The 19259-nt window shown below is 38.7% G+C and overlaps 1 protein-coding gene across 2 annotated transcripts in view; it reads right to left on the reverse strand.

The window, feature by feature from the left end:
* Positions 1–6901: 6901 nt before the first annotated feature.
* galnt18b (UDP-N-acetyl-alpha-D-galactosamine:polypeptide N-acetylgalactosaminyltransferase 18b) overlaps positions 6902–19259 on the reverse strand; it is a 73074-nt gene continuing 60716 nt past the window's right edge. For both annotated transcript variants that reach the window (XM_084062974.1, XM_084062975.1), the window contains exons 9-11: positions 15214–15309; positions 11526–11690; positions 6902–7751 (exon numbers count right to left, since the gene is read on the reverse strand). In XM_084062974.1, the coding sequence (XP_083919100.1) occupies positions 7605–7751; positions 11526–11690; positions 15214–15309 (408 nt within the window). In that variant the 3' untranslated portion in view covers positions 6902–7604. The remainder of the gene's footprint in view (positions 7752–11525; positions 11691–15213; positions 15310–19259) is intronic.

Here is a 19259-nt window from a genome sequence, read left to right on the forward strand (position 1 = left end):
TGAGACTGGATGGCACACAGATTCAATAAGTGGCTCTTATGCTGGTCAGTAAGAGGTCTCACAGGCACTATTCAATAGCTTTAGCAAAGTGTAACGGAAGCAGAAATGGTTCTAGAGGCAGGCAGTAAATTGACAGCCCAAATTTAATTAGAACACAGCCGTGGATCCATTGGAGTAGACTCTGAATGAATACAGAACATGGGTTGACGGAGGATGAATCATTTGGCTTGCCTTGAGCCACTGTGCACTGTACAAATATACTTGAGTGTGTATGAGTAAAACATGTTGGTTTTGTGTTCCTGGGTGAGGCGTAATGCTACTACACAGCAGAGTGTAAGTGTGTGAGTGAGTGAGTGAGTGAGTGAGTGAGTGAGTGAGTGAGTGAGTGAGTGAGTGAGTGAGTGAGTGAGTGAGTGAGTGAGTGTGTGTGTGTGTGTGTGTGTGTGTGTGTGTGTGTGTGTGTGTGTGTGTGTGTGTGTGTATGTATGGTACAGGGCAAAACTAGTGCCTTATTTCATAATGGAATGTGAAGGCTAGTGCTGAGTCGTACTCGACAGGCTCACACCTTCCACCTGAGGTGTAAGGCACATGGTGACACCAATTAACACTAGGGTTTAGTTGATGGCTCCTTCTGACTTATTAGATCCTTAATTTCCTACCTAGACAGACAGACAGACAGACAGACAGACAGACACATAGATAGTGTTCCATTTGTACACCCTTCAGAGTTAAATTAACACTATATGGAGTTGACTGTGCATCTGTCTCTGATGTTGATGGTGTAGGTGTGTGACAGACACAGAAATGTGTAATATCCAGCTTCAATACTCTCACCAGCTGCAGATAGAAACAAATAAGCTTATGTATCAATCAGGGAAAGACAGACTGATGTCAGTGGTTATAAGTCAAAGCAGATACAATTTTTCGTTATGGTTGAAAGTCTATCTATTACGGTTTTGTCTTAAACGAACAAAAGTAGGCCCAAAAAAAGATACAATATAATCGGAAATCTCTCTCCACCTTATAATTTGAATATTTTATTAATTTAGTTGACACATAGATCACATCGCATGTAAGGAAATATCAGATATTTGTAATTCATTCCCCTTTTCATACAGTAGTGCATGCCATGGCATTCAAATGTGCTTTTAAAAGGTCAGAGATTAACTTTGGGTGTAGGGGAGATTAGATTCATGTTCACCTATGGCGTGATGCCTGGCTGGAGGTATTTGCAAATATGCAGCGTAGGACTTGTGACTATGGCAACACCAGCAAGTATTTGAGACCAGAGCATTGCTTTGATACGTTCTGAGAAAATAATTAAACGTGACATTTAACCACAAATTGAGTGTTTCACAGTTAGGTGAACATATATTTCACACCCACATGCAGTTGTTTTACTATTGTTCTACAAAATCTGTTTTCCCATTACTGTAAATTGTTCTCTACATCTCTATTGAGTTGCCAAACGGAATCAGTGAAGAAAAGCTTCATCTTTGGTAAAGTTTTTTAGATTTCATTTTCAAAAGACAATTTGCTCTCTCTACACAGACAGTAGCCTAAAATCCTTAGTGTTAATTCAGCCCAGAGAGCATACAAATGTAACCAAAGGGACCTGCATACATTTGGTTACATTTGTACACTATCTTGAGTTAAAGGAACAATCAGGATTTACTTGTGTGGGCCTAATATTCCCTGTAGTCAGAGAGTGTAGGAATGTAACGGAATGGACCCGTGGGGGTCCATTTGGTTACATTTGTACACTCTCTGAGATAAAGTAACACTCAGTATTTTACTGTGTATGCCAAGGCTATTCCCAGCTTGTGTCTTCCAGTGTTAGCTCTGCTTTCTCTGCTCCGCACACCTGCAGCAGCAGAGCGAGCGAACAGACAGCCCGTCCTCACAGGATCCAAGGATCCGTTCAGAGATTCTGCACTTCTGACGAGCTGCTTATTCTAGCCATATGGTTTTCAAAACTCTCCTGACTCCCTCCATCCTACCGAGCTTATTTCTTTCTGCCAAGAGCACATCTCCATCCGCTCAGTTCTGTCTCCCGGTGTCGGGCACAGAGAATAATGTGACAATGCATGTTAATGTTTCTCTCATTGCCTTTCTCCCGAGAGGCAGACTCCTCAATTATTGATCGTCATGGGACCGGCTAACACAGGCACGAGACAAACATGGCAATGAAAAACTTTGAAGAAAACTCCAAATAACGCTAGGTTGCTATAAGGCCAACAAAAACTAATACTAAATTAAAGATAAATAAAATAATAATAATAATAATTATTATTATGATATTCTTTTTATTATTAACCCTTGCATTGTGTTAGAAAACTGCATCCACTTGTGGTGTTAGCGGGTCAAATTTGATGGCTGGCTAATGCATTCATATCCATGTACACACTTTTTAAAATATTATGTTGGGTTAGGGCTAGGGTTTCATCTTTCAATATATCTCGTTTTCTATTATAAAAATGTTAAAATTCACTCATTACATTTCCTATAATGAAGGCAATGGATAATGATGTTATCTAGCTATAATACAATAATTAAGAATAATAATTAGAACACACTTGCAAAAAAAAAATAAAAAAAAATACTTGTTTTCGTTTTTTAACTTTATTTATTTTTTTAAATATTAAAAATAGTGACACTAGTGGTGTTAGGGTCTGAAATGACCCGTATACCGTAGCAGGTAAAAAGTCATTTATTTTTCATAAACTCAAACTTTATTTTACTCCTGATAGCAAATGCTAATTGAGGACAAGTCTCTCTCACTCTCAAACATGTAAACATTGAATATTGACAATTTGGGGGGAATTGAGCCACACTTCTCTGCCGGCTCATTTCGGACCCTAACACCACAAGTGTCACTTTTTTTTGAGACCATCAGAATTAATTAAAATGATGATAAATAATTTTGTTGGGTTAAAATGGCTATTTCTGAGGATATCATGAAGCCTCGTTCCAATAAAGAAATGTAAAGGGTACTTTTTACCTATTCAAACTTGAAAACGGGTCAAAAAAGACCCTAACACAATGGAAGGGTTAAAGGTAAGTGATTTTTCTTTGTTAAAATAAGTGTTAAATACTGTAGCTCTATGTTCTGATAGTAATCATTGCTAGAGTGTTTATTCAGTAAACGGGGTCTCCACATCTCTCAGGCTCTTTATTGAAATATTTCGAAATCTTCAGGTTGGGATACCAATTTCCTCCAATCAGGAGACAGATCTCATACAGGATACAAGATAAATGTGTAGAAGTGAAATTGGAAGTGATAAAACAAAACAATGAGCAGACAAATTCGGAACTGGAACACTATAAAATTGATAAATGGGGTTCTGTCTCCTGAATTGAAGAACTTTGTGTCCCACTTGAAAATGTATTTTCTGTTTACTAAAGAGCTGGAGAGACTGGGAGACACTCTATGAATACTATCAGAATATAGAGCTTTAACCTTTTAACAAAAGCCCCCCAAAAAAATCACTTACAGTACCTTTACATTACATTGCACTTTTCACAATAATGAGAACTTCTTTACACCAGAGGAGAACCAATCAGGAACAACACAAAATCATGGCAAACAGTATATAAAAAGGAACATACCGGTATGAAACAAGAATGCACTCAGTAGATTGTCTCCACCAACTTGGTGGCACCAACGCTCAGTTGAAAGTCTGGCCTAATGGTTCCACTAGAGGAAAGGTCACAGAGTCGCCTTTATCAATAGGTTTCTTCCCCACAATCCAACCATTACTTTTTGAGGTGTGTTGGTTACAGACAGACAAGCAAAATATGGTGAAAATGTAACATTATAGGCAAATGTAAAGAGGAAGAAAGAGGCTGCATGGCTATAAGTTGAATGCCAAACTCCTGAGAAAATAACTGTCACATTATACAATGGGTCTTTGATCTCACAACCCCCCTAAAATCCCATTGAAATGCATTAAGGGGCTGTAACTGATGAAGGAAAATGTTGTAAAACTATAGTCGTTACTGTCACGCTATCAAACTTACAACTAAAGACAAGCATGGGGTGTATTGGTAGCTACTCTGTGTTTATTAAGACTTCGATGTCTACAATTGACTGTGAGTCAATTGCATTCACAAAGTGTTGTGTTTGAATTGTAATAGCTATTCTGAACTTCTTAACTCTTGCCTCTGACACATACCCCCCCATATTATAACAAGAAAACATAAAACAACCTAAAACTAATACTGAAACTAATAAACTAAACTAGTCTAAAACTTAACATTTCTAAACAGCTTGAAACTGAAGCAAGCAAACTCACACAACAAACTGAATTGAACATAAAAATGTAAACTAATGAAAAATACAAAACTATAACTAGAAAAAGTGATCCTCGGAGCACAGGTCTCCGCCAGGTCAGGTAGGTTATTGTGGGCCAGAAATGTTCGGAATTAGCCAATCAGGACGGAATATAAAAAATCGGACAGAACCATCTTGATCACTTGACTATAGAGATAATGTGCACTGATTTGCATGATGTTTGGACAAAACTTGTAGGAGTAATATGAAAAAGAAAAAACAGCCTCCTGGTGGTGCTATAAAAGGCTAATGTGAAAAATGTAGGGCAGATGTTTTTCCTTGGCCTCTAGGGAGTATGCGTGCAAAGTTTCACGCAGATCGGTGCAGTTATAGTTAAAAACGCAAATCGGCCTTTTATAGCACCACCATGAGGCTGATTTGAAAATGTTCAAGTGGCATTTCTTCCTCGGCCTAGTGGGAATGTGCGAAAGTTCACAGAAATCACAAGCTGCGTTCATGATTTGAGGCATTTAGTTCAAAACGGACCAATCCTGCCAACTTTGGAAGCCAACCTTAGCCAATCAGGATGGAATATGGAAAATCAGACAGATCCGTGTTGATCACATGACTATAGAGATACTGTGTACTGATTTGCGTGATGTTTGGATAAAATCTGTAGGAGTAATATCAAAAAATGGGTTTTGCACAAATCGGCCTCCTGGTGGCGCTATAACAGGGCCATGTAAAAAAGGGAGAGGTTCTGACTCACAGGGAGTGTGTGTGCACAGTTTCGCAGCGACCGGGCCAACGGTGAGATTAGCTGTTCACAGACAGATGGACACACGGATGGACGGACACAGGGACGGACACACGGACGGACGGACAGGGGGTAAGACATACTCTCTCGCCATGCTTTTCGGCCTGGCGGAGACAATAACTCTGTTACAAAGCAGGAATAAATGGTCCCGGGGGCAAAACTGTGATAACTCTGACCAGCAAGTAATCGGAGATGGAGGTCAACCCTGCCCTTCTAATATGGCATGAATTTGGAATTTGTGTTTTCATAAATTTACAATGGAATATGGCTTCTGTGAATAGGTTATTATTATTATTATTTTTAATTTATTTTGATTAATATGAATCTCTTTGTAAATGTCAAGTCTAATGTAAAAGAATCGGTTATAAATGTGTGCAGACATAAATATCCATATTTCATATATTAAGATGTGTTGACGTGCAGGCCTAAGAACGGAAGTGGGTTTCCTATGTATATTTAATGGCATGGTTTGCCTGGGCCTGCTTGTATGTGAATGATAATGAGGACTGACAGATCGAAAACAGACTGTAGCGCAGTCTGTTTTCAACATGTCACTGTGCCACTCCCTTTCTCCCTTGGTACATACAGCAGTTACAACAGAAATAAGATCCTGATGAACACTTAACCACTTAAGCCCTGTATACACTGTACTATGGGGGTCCCCCAGGGGTCTTTTTTTTCCTTCTACACAAATCTCTTTGCCGACAACAGGCGCTCTACAAAGTTGTAGATCAGCTATTTTCGGTGAATGTTGGTGCATTTTTGGCAAATGGTCGCCTACTTTGCTATGGTTAGGGTTCATGCTAGGGTTCATTTGTTTAAGAGTCGATACGCGTTGGCCTGGTTGGTTGCCGATGCTCAAATTATAAATCCATAAAATATTTTTTCAGCTGAAGATGTAATTCCTTAGTTTTCCCTTTGTCTGCACCACTTGGGGACTACAGTATGTATCAAGCAAGTCCTCCTGCATTTTGTTTTGAAGATGTTTTTTGGACTGCAGTTACATTTTTTAGGAGGGACTGTATTATCTCTTTTTGTTTTGTTTTCCATTCCTTGTCTATTGCACAGCAATTTGAACATGCTACAGTACCAAGCTTTCAGTGCAAGATGTAGTATATAAAGTATAACTTTATGTGACAAACAAAAAAAAGATGTCATGTTTATGAATCTCTACCTTCACTCTAACTCGGTGTGTGTGAATATGCTTATGTGATATGAGGAGGTAGTACCAGTTTCCCGGTAGACGACCCCCCTCCCCTTTTTTGTATATATATATTTTTTTCATGCATTTTTTTGTACATAGTGGTATTTTGTATCTGTATTTTTATGTTGAAATTTGAACTGTTTGGTTGCTACCATATATGTCTATGAAATGAATCAAGGACCCCAACGGAAACAAGTCCGCAAGGACTTTTTTGGTCGGACCTTTTAGACAAAAAGTATTATTACATTATTATATTATAAATGTAACTGTGTTGTTTTACATTCTTTTGCCTAATAAAAAAATAAATCAATCAATCAATATGTGCATAGTCTGCTGCACACATGTATCTGTGTATCTGTGTGTGTGTGTGTGTGTGTGTGTGTGTGTGTGTGTGTGTGTGTGTGTGTGTGTGTGTGTGTGTGTGCGTGCGCGCGCGCCGAGCATGTGCGTGCGTGTATGCGTATGAGTGAATGTGCATGAATTCCTGTAAAAATCGATTAGTAGTGGACTCAAGATATGGATCATTTCAGCTTTTTAAGAAAATAAAACAAAAACATATGTAAACCTACAAACATAAATAGAAAGACACTTCAATCCTCTCATCTCCATCAGTTATTTGACTTTTATTTATAATAAATATCTGGAATATTTACATTTAGAAAATTATCCATTATTTTTAGATACTAATGGGTTGGCATTTTCTCAAAACTGTACAGCTCAATCGCATAATAAACTACAAACCTGAGACACTAGAATGAAAATGATTACAGCAGGAAACAGCTCATAACGTTTGCTACATAGTAGCCACCGTGAATAAAGTACAAAAACAAACCTATTGGACCCAATACAACTTTCAAGTCAACCAAAAAACGGACTATACTTATCACAAAATATACTAAATATAGGCATTGTCAAATCTGGCAATGCAATTTAACAGCCAGCGATGGCTGTGCTCATCCTGTAGGCAAAACAAAATGTTTAACATTTATTATGTGATGTCAACGTATTATCAGAAGACATCATGGTGCTAAAAATGACTTCAACCATGCACTGTTTAGTTTCCCTCTCACACTCCTCTCGCTTCTCTTTACACACATAAATATGCCAGCCAGGCACACACACACACACACACACACACACACACACACACACACACACACACACACACACACACACACACACACACACACACACACACACACACACACACACACACACACACACACACACACACACACACACACACACACACACACCTCAGCTGCTGACTCTCGTCCAGTGTGCTATCCAGTGTACATTGCAAGGCTCCATCATAGTGAACTGCTGAGCAGCGTATTAGTGATAGACCAATTCTGTCCAGTGCATTTCTGGAGAGCCAGCTGGTATCCAAACTCACTGTCAGTGTTCACCACCAGCTCGAGGCATCGCTTTGACTTCTTGTTCTGAATGGATCCTCCCTGAAAGAAGACAAAAACTAATCATGGATGGATCAAATTATAATGTGGCTCTCCCAGACAATGCTTTGTGTCGGCTTCTTCAAATCCGTACCATTGTGAACGGATATAGGGATGTGAGTCGCCAGAATCAAGAATCAAGGAGCTTATTTGTCACTCACTCATACAGGTACAAACTGTTGTGTGTGGCATGCTGCAAGACTGTGCTAACAACAATACAATACACAACAAGATAATGATAGTAGTGGACTATAATGAAACACAATAAAATACAAAAATAAGAAAATAAAATAGGTTAAAGTACAGGTAAAGTACAGGTAAGACACACACTCTAACTTAAACACTGAAGCCTGACACCACAATACGATCTGCTATTTTTGCTCCACAACCCTGGCGATGTGTATAAATTAAGCATTATAGGACTATGCTAGTTTTAAGAATGTTTACCTATAACGACATGCCCAAAATAAGGACGCCATGGTAAATGTGGTTAACAAGAACCCAAAGCTCAGTGACCTTTAGGTTGATTCTCCACAGTGACTTTGTTATCAGGTCTACCTGATAGCATCGACGTGCTACTCTCCAGGAAAACAAACCACAACAATCTATTTGCCACTGCAGAGACACCCTCGCTATAGGAAGCCAAGATTTTGAGATTGGCTGCACAGATTGCATCAAAAAGGAAGAAGATAAACAACATGTACTCCTCCCCACACATATCGTTGCTGTCGAGCAGAATCCTTGAATCTCCATATTTCTACTTTTTATGAATTTTAGAATAGGAAAATGTCTAAATTTCAACAATTTAGACATTTAGAGCAATGCACTGATATCAAAAATAAAATGTACTTTTTCTATCCTTACATTTGTACCTGTAAAATCAGGTACTTTTTAATACTTAAAGGACGACTTCACCCATTTTCAATCTGTCTTCATATATTTGGTCCTGACTAATGCTCTTTATAATATGGTACAATTTTTGTGTACTTGGTCTGTGTCTCAGAGGAGGGCTATGGGCAGTTCACAAACCCGCCACCAGTGACATCATCGGCGGGTTTGGTCATTTCAAACAAGATTTCAAACTTTTTATTTTATTCTTTATTAATGACGAGAACAATGGCTTCTATTATAGCATGCTAACTTTCCTTCAATTCCCCATTGATGATGCCACTGGTAAGTGGGTTTGTGAACTGCCCAAAGCCCTCCTCTGAGAGACAGAGTGAGTAGACAAAAATGGTACCATATTATAATGAACATTAGGACCAATTATATGAAGACAGGTTGAAAATGGGTGAAGTCGTCCTTTAAGTGTTTTTAAAAGCAAGTACTCCAGTATTTTAACTTGAGTACACATTTGACTGCACAACTTTGAGTTGTTGAGTAATATTTGACCAGGAGTATCTATTATTTGACTCAAGTACTGGGGGCTGAGCACTTTGCCCACAACTGGTCTGCAGCCGACAAGAGACTGAAACTACAGCAGACAACTAAACAAGTAAGTGGTCATCTGCAGAAATCTATACAACCTCTCAGAGAAGAGGTGAATATGCCTGCAGTCTCTGCTGTAGCAATGGTGGGATTTATTTTAAATAGCGGCCATTATGATAACACATATCATTTGAAATCACGTACTAACTAGAAGATTCAGAATGGAACACCTGGGACAGAATGAAGAAACGGAATGTAAATAACGGTTTGATTTGTACTGACAGCCAGGGCCTGTGGAGGGAAGAACAGAATACATAATTTAAAATGAAAACAATGTCCAGCAGTTGATGAGTGACAAACTCAATATGACATGAAAATCCTGCTAGAATCTCAATTGAGAGAGCACAAAGGCGGACAAACAAACATTCCAGCTTCTTCTGGCAAAATGGAGCAGGATTCTTTTTTTTTTTAATCTGCAAAAGACAAGTAAACTTAGGGCAATAAGCCATCAATAGTCAATACTATGTGGAGAACCTAGTATAAATGTGCAATGCTCTGTCCAATAATGTGAGTGCAACATACAGTCAGAAAAAACAGATTAGAACGGTACCAAGGGAAGTCACATACAGTAGAGCCTGATTCAGGATGACGTTCAGCAGATGCTCTTTTCCAGAGTGTCTTGTCAACATTTTGTCAACAGCACAGGTGCGACAAAGCAACTATGAACAAGTAAATAACATATCGTTGCTGTTGGGAGATACCTTGTATTAACTTTTTTTCATAAATGAATGAACTATTTTATACTTTGTTTGCGTCGTCTTTCAAAAATGTTCACCTATAATGACCTAAAAGAGGGACACCAGGATGAAAGTGGTTAAGCCTGTGTGTGGGTTTGATAAATATTGTAGCAATGAAAATTTTGTGTAAAGTAACAGTATGAGACATTGAAGGTTTCCACCCGACAGCGACGATATCTAGCATATACCCGGCGACAAGTACAGTAAGTAAGTGGACGACAGGGTAAGAGGGACGGTTGGATGATTGGATTGTGCCCGTGTTAGGGTGGAGGAGAAAAGCTGGAAATGAGGTGGAGTCTGAAGAGGAGGGTTATCAATGGAAAATAGGGAGTCAGTCCTGACCTAAAGGAGGGAGGTCATTCCTCAGCTTGGGAGTCAGATGAGTCAGAAGAGACTAGGAGGGGTGGCCACTGGCCATGCAGACCATTTAGAACCAGCTCAATTTGGTCTTCCATTATTTTCATCGGAGCGTTTCTTTTCTATCTAATATCATTATTATCTAATAATAGAAAACATCATTTTGTGTCTGTATGGCCCCTCAAAAGTGTTATCATGGAATATCAGTATGTGGAATTCTGCAACTATATAGACAAAAGGAAACCAAATGTTGCCTGCAAATGTAACCAGGGAGTGATAGCAGTTTATCTTGCTTATTTGAGTGTTTATTTTATATGTGCACTTCTGTGTCCCTGATGAATACCAGAGTTGTACAATTATGCGGTTTCCATTTGAGAGAAGAGCGTTTCAGAAATGTTGCAGACATGCCATGAATAATTGAGCCCGTAGTCCAGTGTGGTTAAATGTCCCACCCTTTACTTGTTAAATTATAAAATACTACGTCAAGTAACCATTTAGACTGCCACACATTTAAAATATGATACATAAAATATCAAGCAAACAAAACCTTTCACACTTGGGGTATTCTGTAGTACAACCTCAGTCTTAAAACACATACACAGTTAAGCAGCGGCCTATTACATGACTAAAAGAACAATGTACAGTGGAATGTAATACACCACCACAAATGAGCTGTTTATTGGACATCAAACATAAAATAGCAATATAAGCTCCAATAGGTTAAATCTAATTGACTAGCGTGACATTTATATGGCTGACAGTATTGCATTTGCCTTTCCTAACAAACAGTGAGCAAATCAAAGCAAAGTCTCCAACCTCACAGTTTTGTGCTGTGGCTGTTGCTATGGTGAAATTGCAACCAATGACAACGGAGGCTGTCTCCTAATAACAAGAGAGAATCGTTATGATTTATTTTTCTTCATTTTGTGGTTTTGCAGGAATGTGGAGAACTCTTTGACCCATGAAAGTCCCTTTCAGTAGTGTGTGCCCCATGTCAGCCCTTAATGAGGGAAGCTCAGACAGGTCAAGCAGCCAGTCATGCACAGTTGTCCTTACAGCCTCATTTGCAAATGACCACATTTTATGGTTGCAAATAATGACTCTAAAACTGTGACCTTGTGTTTTCTGTATACCCCGTCGGGATGGGGTTTCCAAACGCCCCGAGTATGAGGTAAGAAACAATATGGTTTCTCACCTGAGTGAAGAGCCAGTAAAGCTTCATCCTTTTGGCTGCGGCGTAGCTGCACTCAATAAGACGTGGTCGGCTATTGACGTCCACCAGGCACTTATTGTCATCATCGTCTATGGTAGGACTGAGGACCCCGATGTGTAAATGCTGAGTACTGGTGTAGTACACATTCTGGAACCACAGAAGAACATCCAGTACTGCAGTGTTCATTTTGACAGCAATCTTTTATTTAGTTTTAGTCACAGCCTTTTGAATAAAATGTCTTCTGAAAAGTTTTTGTCTAGTTTTATTCGACTAAATCTACAGTTGATTTTTGAGTGGTGCTAGCCACTCCAAGGACTGACTTTGTCACCTGCCAATGTATTTTGGCAGGTCTTGATGGCGTCGTAATAGCTGATTTTACACTTGGTTGCATGCTGAAAATAGCCGATCTACAATCACGTAGATCTGCTATTTTCAGAGCGCAACACCCGAGCGCAACCAAACATAAAATGAATTGTCTTTTAGTTCTACTGTATCTCTTCTCCACTAGTCCCTCCCTAACATTTTTGTCAAGTTTTTATTTGTTGACAAAATTGTCAATATATATAGTCTTAGTTTTAGTCATCATAGCTTAGTTTTTATTTTCTCAGTGAAAAAAGGTAGTCGACAAACATTTTTCGTCATAGTTTTAGACGACGAAATTAACACTGCTGCATTGTGCGGCAAATCCATCCATTTAGTAATGGCCCTGGTGTTTTATGCAGAGCTATGGGAAATGAATAAACAATGACTTAGTTGTGGTGGGTTGTTTGAATGGATTTTATGTATTTTTTATTATTTGTCTGTATTTTGGCAGCGGCAATATTACATATGGTCTGAGAAACCAACAGGTTGCTTTTGGGGTTTGATATTCTTGAGATGGCCTTGACACATAGTAAGCCAATTTATTCAGCTATCGGGATTGAACTGCACAGGCAACGGCAGGATATGAAGTACAGTAAACAGCTCATTATGTATTTATGAATGGTGGATCTAAATTGACCAGTCAACAGGAAGTCGCTAATTGCTCACTCTGGTGTAATCATTAATATTTGCTTTTTCCAAGGGCACTTCTGTGCGTCATTAGACAACAAACCCTCACTTGAAGAACAAAAGACAGGAAAATGTGTGTGGAAGGAACAGAATCAGCAGTGTGTTTTGGGGTATGTGTGAGTTAGTCAGGTTCAGGTGTGTCAAATTCTAATGCTTGTACAGAATATGTCTTGTCCATAATGCTAATATAAAATAAATAATGATACTTTGGAAGCAAAGTATCAGCTGGAGGGCTAGATGACCAGTCGATTGTGGGTTGGGGGATTAGAAGTGTAATTATACACTCAACTAGGGCTGCAACTATCAATAATTGTTTTAGTGATTATCGATACTTTTTCGATTAATTGAGTAATCAAGTAGTGCATTTATTTTTTATGATCATTTTTTCTAAATATAAAAACGAATTGATTAACAACTTAAGCCCTACTATATACCTTGTCATAGGTCGCGCAAAAATAGGTGTTGTGCAAAAATAGTGAAAAGCTGATCTACAAGCTCAGTCAGTACAAACAGTCGAGAGAGCCGAGAAACCACAAAAACAGTTAATTTTCTTTTATTCTTTGATATTCTTAGAGAAGATTCACAAGGCAATTATATTTTCTAGTTTTCAGGATATGATGCAGACTTGTATCGATCATTTGGGTTTGTTTGAATGTGTGAAGTGTTCCGACAAGGCCAGTGTCTGCAAGCTTTTACAGTTTATTTGAGGTCCTTATTACAGATGTCTCTCCAGTTTTAATTTGCACGGTGGCATAAACATCAATGCAGGTGCAATGAGTATGAAGCATCTCTGCCAGATAATGTGACTGTAAGCTTTTAGTCTCACTATATACGATTGGACCACTTTACACCTGTCAGAGCAAGGCTATAGAAGAAACCAATCTCCTCAGGCATAATAGGATCTAGAGATCAATAAGAGTTTAAAGGAAGCAAAGGCAAGATAGAGAAAGTAAACAACATATAAGGTGTGCCAATAACTGAGGAAAGTGGTTTAATTGGAAATAATACAACAATTGCTTTGAAATCAATGTCCCCAAAGGTAAAAACCCAGAATTCTGCTTTTTAAAACAGCGTAAATGTGTGATGACAGTGACACATAATGATCTACAGTAAGCCGAGATCAATCTGTCAGCATGACCCAGATAGAGTGTAGGGGGGATACGTCTTGTTATCAACTCCACTGAGCCCCCAGAATCAGCAGCTCATGTTTATCAGGCGAACGAACGTTAACGTAGACCATTTCCAATTATGGATTTAAGTGCAAGTGAAGTACACTGAATAAAGAAAAGCTTTGCATACCATTTACAGAAATGCAATACATTCTTTTAACTGAAAATCAATAAGAAATGGACTATCTTCAATACAAAAAAAATACGTTGAAAACTAAAAGGTGGAAAACAAATAGGGCACTTTGTTCTATTAAATCTGTGGTTAAAGGAATAGTTCTACGCACGCATGCACACGCGCGCGCACACACACACACACACACACACACACACACACACACACACACACACACACACACACACACACACACACACACACACACACACACACACACACACACACACACACACACACACACACACACACACACACACACACACACTTGCTTTGTCTCCTTTGTGTTGCATGGAACCAAATCCCTGAAGATCCAATTCCGTCGTCTTGAGAAAGGTGTTTGTGAGCGAAACGGCTGCCTTTTTCTTTTAAAATAAATCAATGCAGAGGTCAAAAGTGTGTGCAGGAATTGACTTTTTTCTTTTGTAAAGGAATTCTGTCATTATCGACTCACCGCCGTGACAGCTGAAAGATAAATAGAGTTTCTATGTCCATGCAGCACACAAGGAGTTTGCCAGCAAAACTTTGTAGCAACTTTCTCCAAAACAACAGAAAGCAATGGCAACCTGGGCCATTGTTAAGAATTCCAAAAAGAGTTCTGAAGCAATGAGGCCACAAGGGTGTGTCCACACAGTGACAAAATTGAGATTTATGGGTGAACTATTCCTTTAACTTCTTAAGCCCTGTACACTTCCTTGTATGACGAGTAGTGAAACTAGATCACAATACGTTGCGAGCTTGTAGATCTGCTATTTTCAAAGATGTTGCCTATAATGGCCAAATTAGGGACACCAGGTTGAAAGTGGACGTGGTTAAGACTTAACCCATTTGGACCTGAGGACGATTCTAAAATCGGCTTCTAAATCCTGACCTAGGTTTTCTAAAAAACTTCATATTTTAATAAAAAAAAAAATATATATATGTTGCTTGCTATATATATAGCAATTCTACAAAAATGAGTTCCCAGATTGAAAGGTATAACAAATTGGGGTTCCCGGTTTAAATGGGTTTAAGCATCTTTAATCTAATTAAATGGGCAAAACTTTAAAATGAGGATTGTTGCTATTAACAGAGACCCCTGCTTTTATATGCAATGCAGGTCTTAGGGTAATCAAATCACAAAGTAGACACGCATACAGTATATCAAAGTAGAATGCAACACAGTGGAACATTTCCCTGTGTAGAAAAGACTTGGAAGCAAACAACGGAGTGATGTATTAATATTGGATGACATTGGAGGCAGTGACATGGCTTTGAGATGACGAAGGGGTGTTCTAACCTGGGGTGTCATCCCATGACAGAGATACAGGATGGGAACGTTGTCAGTGTCTGGTCCCTGGTCTAGACACAGGTCATTCTTCAGAGAATTCTTCAGCTGAAGGACAAAGTCACACACACACACACACACACACACACACACACACACACACACACACACACACACACACACACACACACACACACACACACACACACACACACACACACACACACACACACACACACACACACACACACACACACACACACACACACACACACACACACACGCATCAGAGAGGACGGTTGTATGTCACTTGTCTGCATATGCAGATTTATACAGCTTTCATTTTAAGTTTCACTTTAAAATGCATCTGTGGTGTCCACATTGAAATGAGACTGTATATGCATGCAAACACATGAAAATTCTGTATATCATGCTGCATTACGATTTATCGCAAGTTCAGATTTCTGCACGGCAGTTTATATCAGAAAGTCGGTTGGTCCCTCCTTCTAAAATCGTATAGTGTAACAGTACATTTTTCTTTATAGGGCCATTTTGTGCTGCCTTCTTATTTATGTTCTCCACTGACTCCTAGACCTATTAGTGTTTTTAACCTTTCGATCCCATGGACAATTTATGTACGTTATTCCTCAAACTCGTACTGTCTTTGGTGAAAGTGCTTTTAATGTTTTAGCATCCTCATTTTGGTGTGAGCTACAGAGTCATTTTGAAGTACATAAATTTAAAAGCATGGAAGATTATTAAATCAGAATTAAGGACTACTTGACCGCTGAATATTCCGTTATTGAACGCTAAATCAGTTTTTATTATTGATTTTTCACTTACATTTTATAATTTCTTTCATGACACAACACAAGACATCACATAAGACAAACAAGTAGTAGACATCCAATATGTTGCCAGATATCATCTTATATGAAATGTAAATAGGAGATTAAAATCAGTTAGTTTATTATTGTTTTTACATTTATTTTCACATTATGTTGTTATGTTGCTGCTTTATGTTGTTTATTTTATTTGCAACAGTTAATACTGCTGTCTTGACCAGGACTCCCTTGTAAAAGAGATTCTGAATCTCAGTGGGCCTACTCCTGGTTAACTGAAGGTGACATAAAAAAAAACAAGAAAAGAAAATTGCACATTGTTACGATTAATTCCCTTTCTAGTATCACATCCTCTAAAAATAGAGGCACTCCGTAAACCATGTGCCCTTTTCAACTCTTCAAAATGAGGAAATCATCTTAGACAACAGGCACCAAGCTAACATTTGGGGAGCAGACATCACGTGGCTGTTGCCATCAGTAGGAATAGTTTTATTAGACATCAATTGACAGCAGACACCTGTTCCTGCTTGTTACTTATGCATACATGAGTATCTCAGCTGTCCATTTCTCAGAACTCCTCGCAAGTTAAAAGTTTGCATCTCTCCTTCACCCTTCTCTATCTCTCTCTTTCTGTGTGTGTGTGTGTGTGTGTGTGTGTGTGTGTGTGTGTGTGTGTGTGTGTGTGTGTGTGTGTGTGTGTGTGTGTGTGTGTGTGTGTGTGTGTGTGGGGGTGTGGTGTGTGGTGTGTGTGTGTGTGTGTGTGTGCGTATGTGTGTGTGTGTGTTTCTCTCTCTCTCCACCCTCTCTCTCTCTCCCTAGGTTGCCACAGCAACGCAATGGTAAATTCCAAAATGGCCGCCGTGTGAATATGGACTATTGAGAGACCACCAGGACTCCAAGCCAAAGAATCAAGAGACAATCCCTCTCACCCCAGACCACGCTGGCACACTAGCACATGGACTACTGTGTTGTACATTATTCAACCATGATTTATATTCAGTTATACATTTCCTATTGATGGACTGTAGACATAATGATACTGTACATACTGTATAATACTGTCTCATATTCACTGTTCATAGCCTCTGTACAGTATATCCTTTCATAGGAGATAGATTTATATTCATGCATATGTTCCCTGGTTATATATTGTACTTACAGTATATTTATTGATATAATATACATCATGTTAATTCAGTCAGACCAAGCGCAGATATATAGTGCCAGACTCTAAGAAAATGTATCTCTCTACTCTTATCTGTACCTATCCTGTGTTTCATGCTTACTGCTGCTACAACATCTGAACTTTGCCATGGGGATCAATAAACATTTATCTTATCTTTTTTAACTAAACCAACCAACCATCTAACCTCAATTCCTAGACCGACCAGCATAATGATCAGTTTTTCGGCCTGTGTACCATTGATCAGTTTTTCAGTCTAATATGTACCATTCATCAGTTTTCCAGCCAATTCTGTAATCCTATGCTGAACATGGCTGCCATTCTACTGCTGTGCAATGAGGTCAAGGACTGCCATGATTGGCAAGCCCTAACATGATGATTGGCAATGCCTAACAAACAGAGTAATGAGGACAACAAAGTCTGAGAAATAATTCTAATACGGCTGACCCATTTTCTCATCGCAACAACCCTTTCTAGATTTATAGGAGGAAACCAAGCATAAAATGAGGAGAGCGGAGCAGTGAGGCTGAGCCGTGGTTTGTTTGGCTGTGTATATACAGGCACAATTTAGATATAAAATTGTTTGGGAATAACATGAAGCAGCAAATTGTATATGCTGCTGATATGTCCTGTTTTTGTGAAACAAATTAAAAGCTTCTCTCTTCAGCCTACTGTATCTTTTCTAACCTATTTAGTTGCACACCCTTTGAGACGGGGCGCTATATACAGTAAGTCTTATCAAACGTAGTGCTGACAAACAATACTATATATACACAAAGGAGCAATTTCAAGAACAATGTGTACAATACATTATCTTGCACAGCCTCCTTGCATAAATTGTGCGCTCTTAGATTGACATTGTATAGGGCAGAACTGCTATAGTTTACCACATAATACTGACTGCTATTTGCACTGTGTACTGCCTTATTTAACTTATTTATCCATATGCTGCATGAATGTATGTATATCTTCAGTCGCTAATTTATTAATCCATACTTTTTCTGTATATTTTTCTTTTTGGCTGCAACATAGACATACAGAATCCTACCTCAATAACCACGGAAGGTGCAATTTTAACCTCTATGTTGTGCATGTCCTCGATCCCAGGGAAGGTGCCATTCTAAATTGTACAATATTCAACCACACTAGGTTTTAAACTTTATTAACTCATAATGTAAACTAATAACTCCTACTAGTATTATAACATATTACATAATACAGTATATCATTATCTTTTGTATTATATTTTGTAATATAGGTGGAGTGTATTTATTTTGTATTCAAGTCATATTCACAATTTTTTCGAGTGCACTCCAACTTATCGCAAGGGCAGACTTATGTATAACCAGTGGCAAGTGTTCTGTCTGCTGCCAGAGTCACAGCTGCAATCTTTTTTTTAATGTTTTCATATTTTGTCAAACATTAGCATACCGGCACTCAAGCATCTTACAGAGAGAGGCAACAGAGAGCATCCTTCTGTAAAATTATCTAAAATATTCCTACTGTAACAGCAGCCATCAGAATCAAATAAGAGAAACACAGTGGTGATACCAATTTTCATATGGTTTGGCCCTTCTCTGTCTGTTGCTGAGATGAATTATCCACTTAAGTCCTATATACTTCAGCATACGATGAATAGCAAAAGTAGACCATCTACAGGCTTCCAACGTGTCGAATCACAAAGTGTTGTGAGCTTGTAGATCTGCTACTTTCACTGCTGTTGAAAATGTTTGACATGATGACATGCCCAAAATATAGGGACGCCAGGTTGAAAGCGATTAATGGTGAAGGGTTAGCTTATGACATCATTATCACCTAATCGCAATTATCCTATGTTAAAATTGGTTACTGGAAGGGCCGGCCAGAGCAACTTTTCTCTGCTGCCTGCATGTCACCTCTCCATTAAAAAACCCAATCATTGGCTCTAGTGGCATTGCAGATCTGTTCATTTCTGTTATTTTAAATTTTTTAAAGTATAGTTATTAAACCATTAAAGTCGGCCATACCAGCCCTGACGAAAAAGGATAGTAATA

Source organism: Gymnoscopelus microlampas, assembly GCF_963454915.1.
Source record: "Gymnoscopelus microlampas genome assembly, chromosome: 1".
NCBI classification, from domain to species: Eukaryota; Metazoa; Chordata; class Actinopteri; order Myctophiformes; family Myctophidae; genus Gymnoscopelus; species Gymnoscopelus microlampas.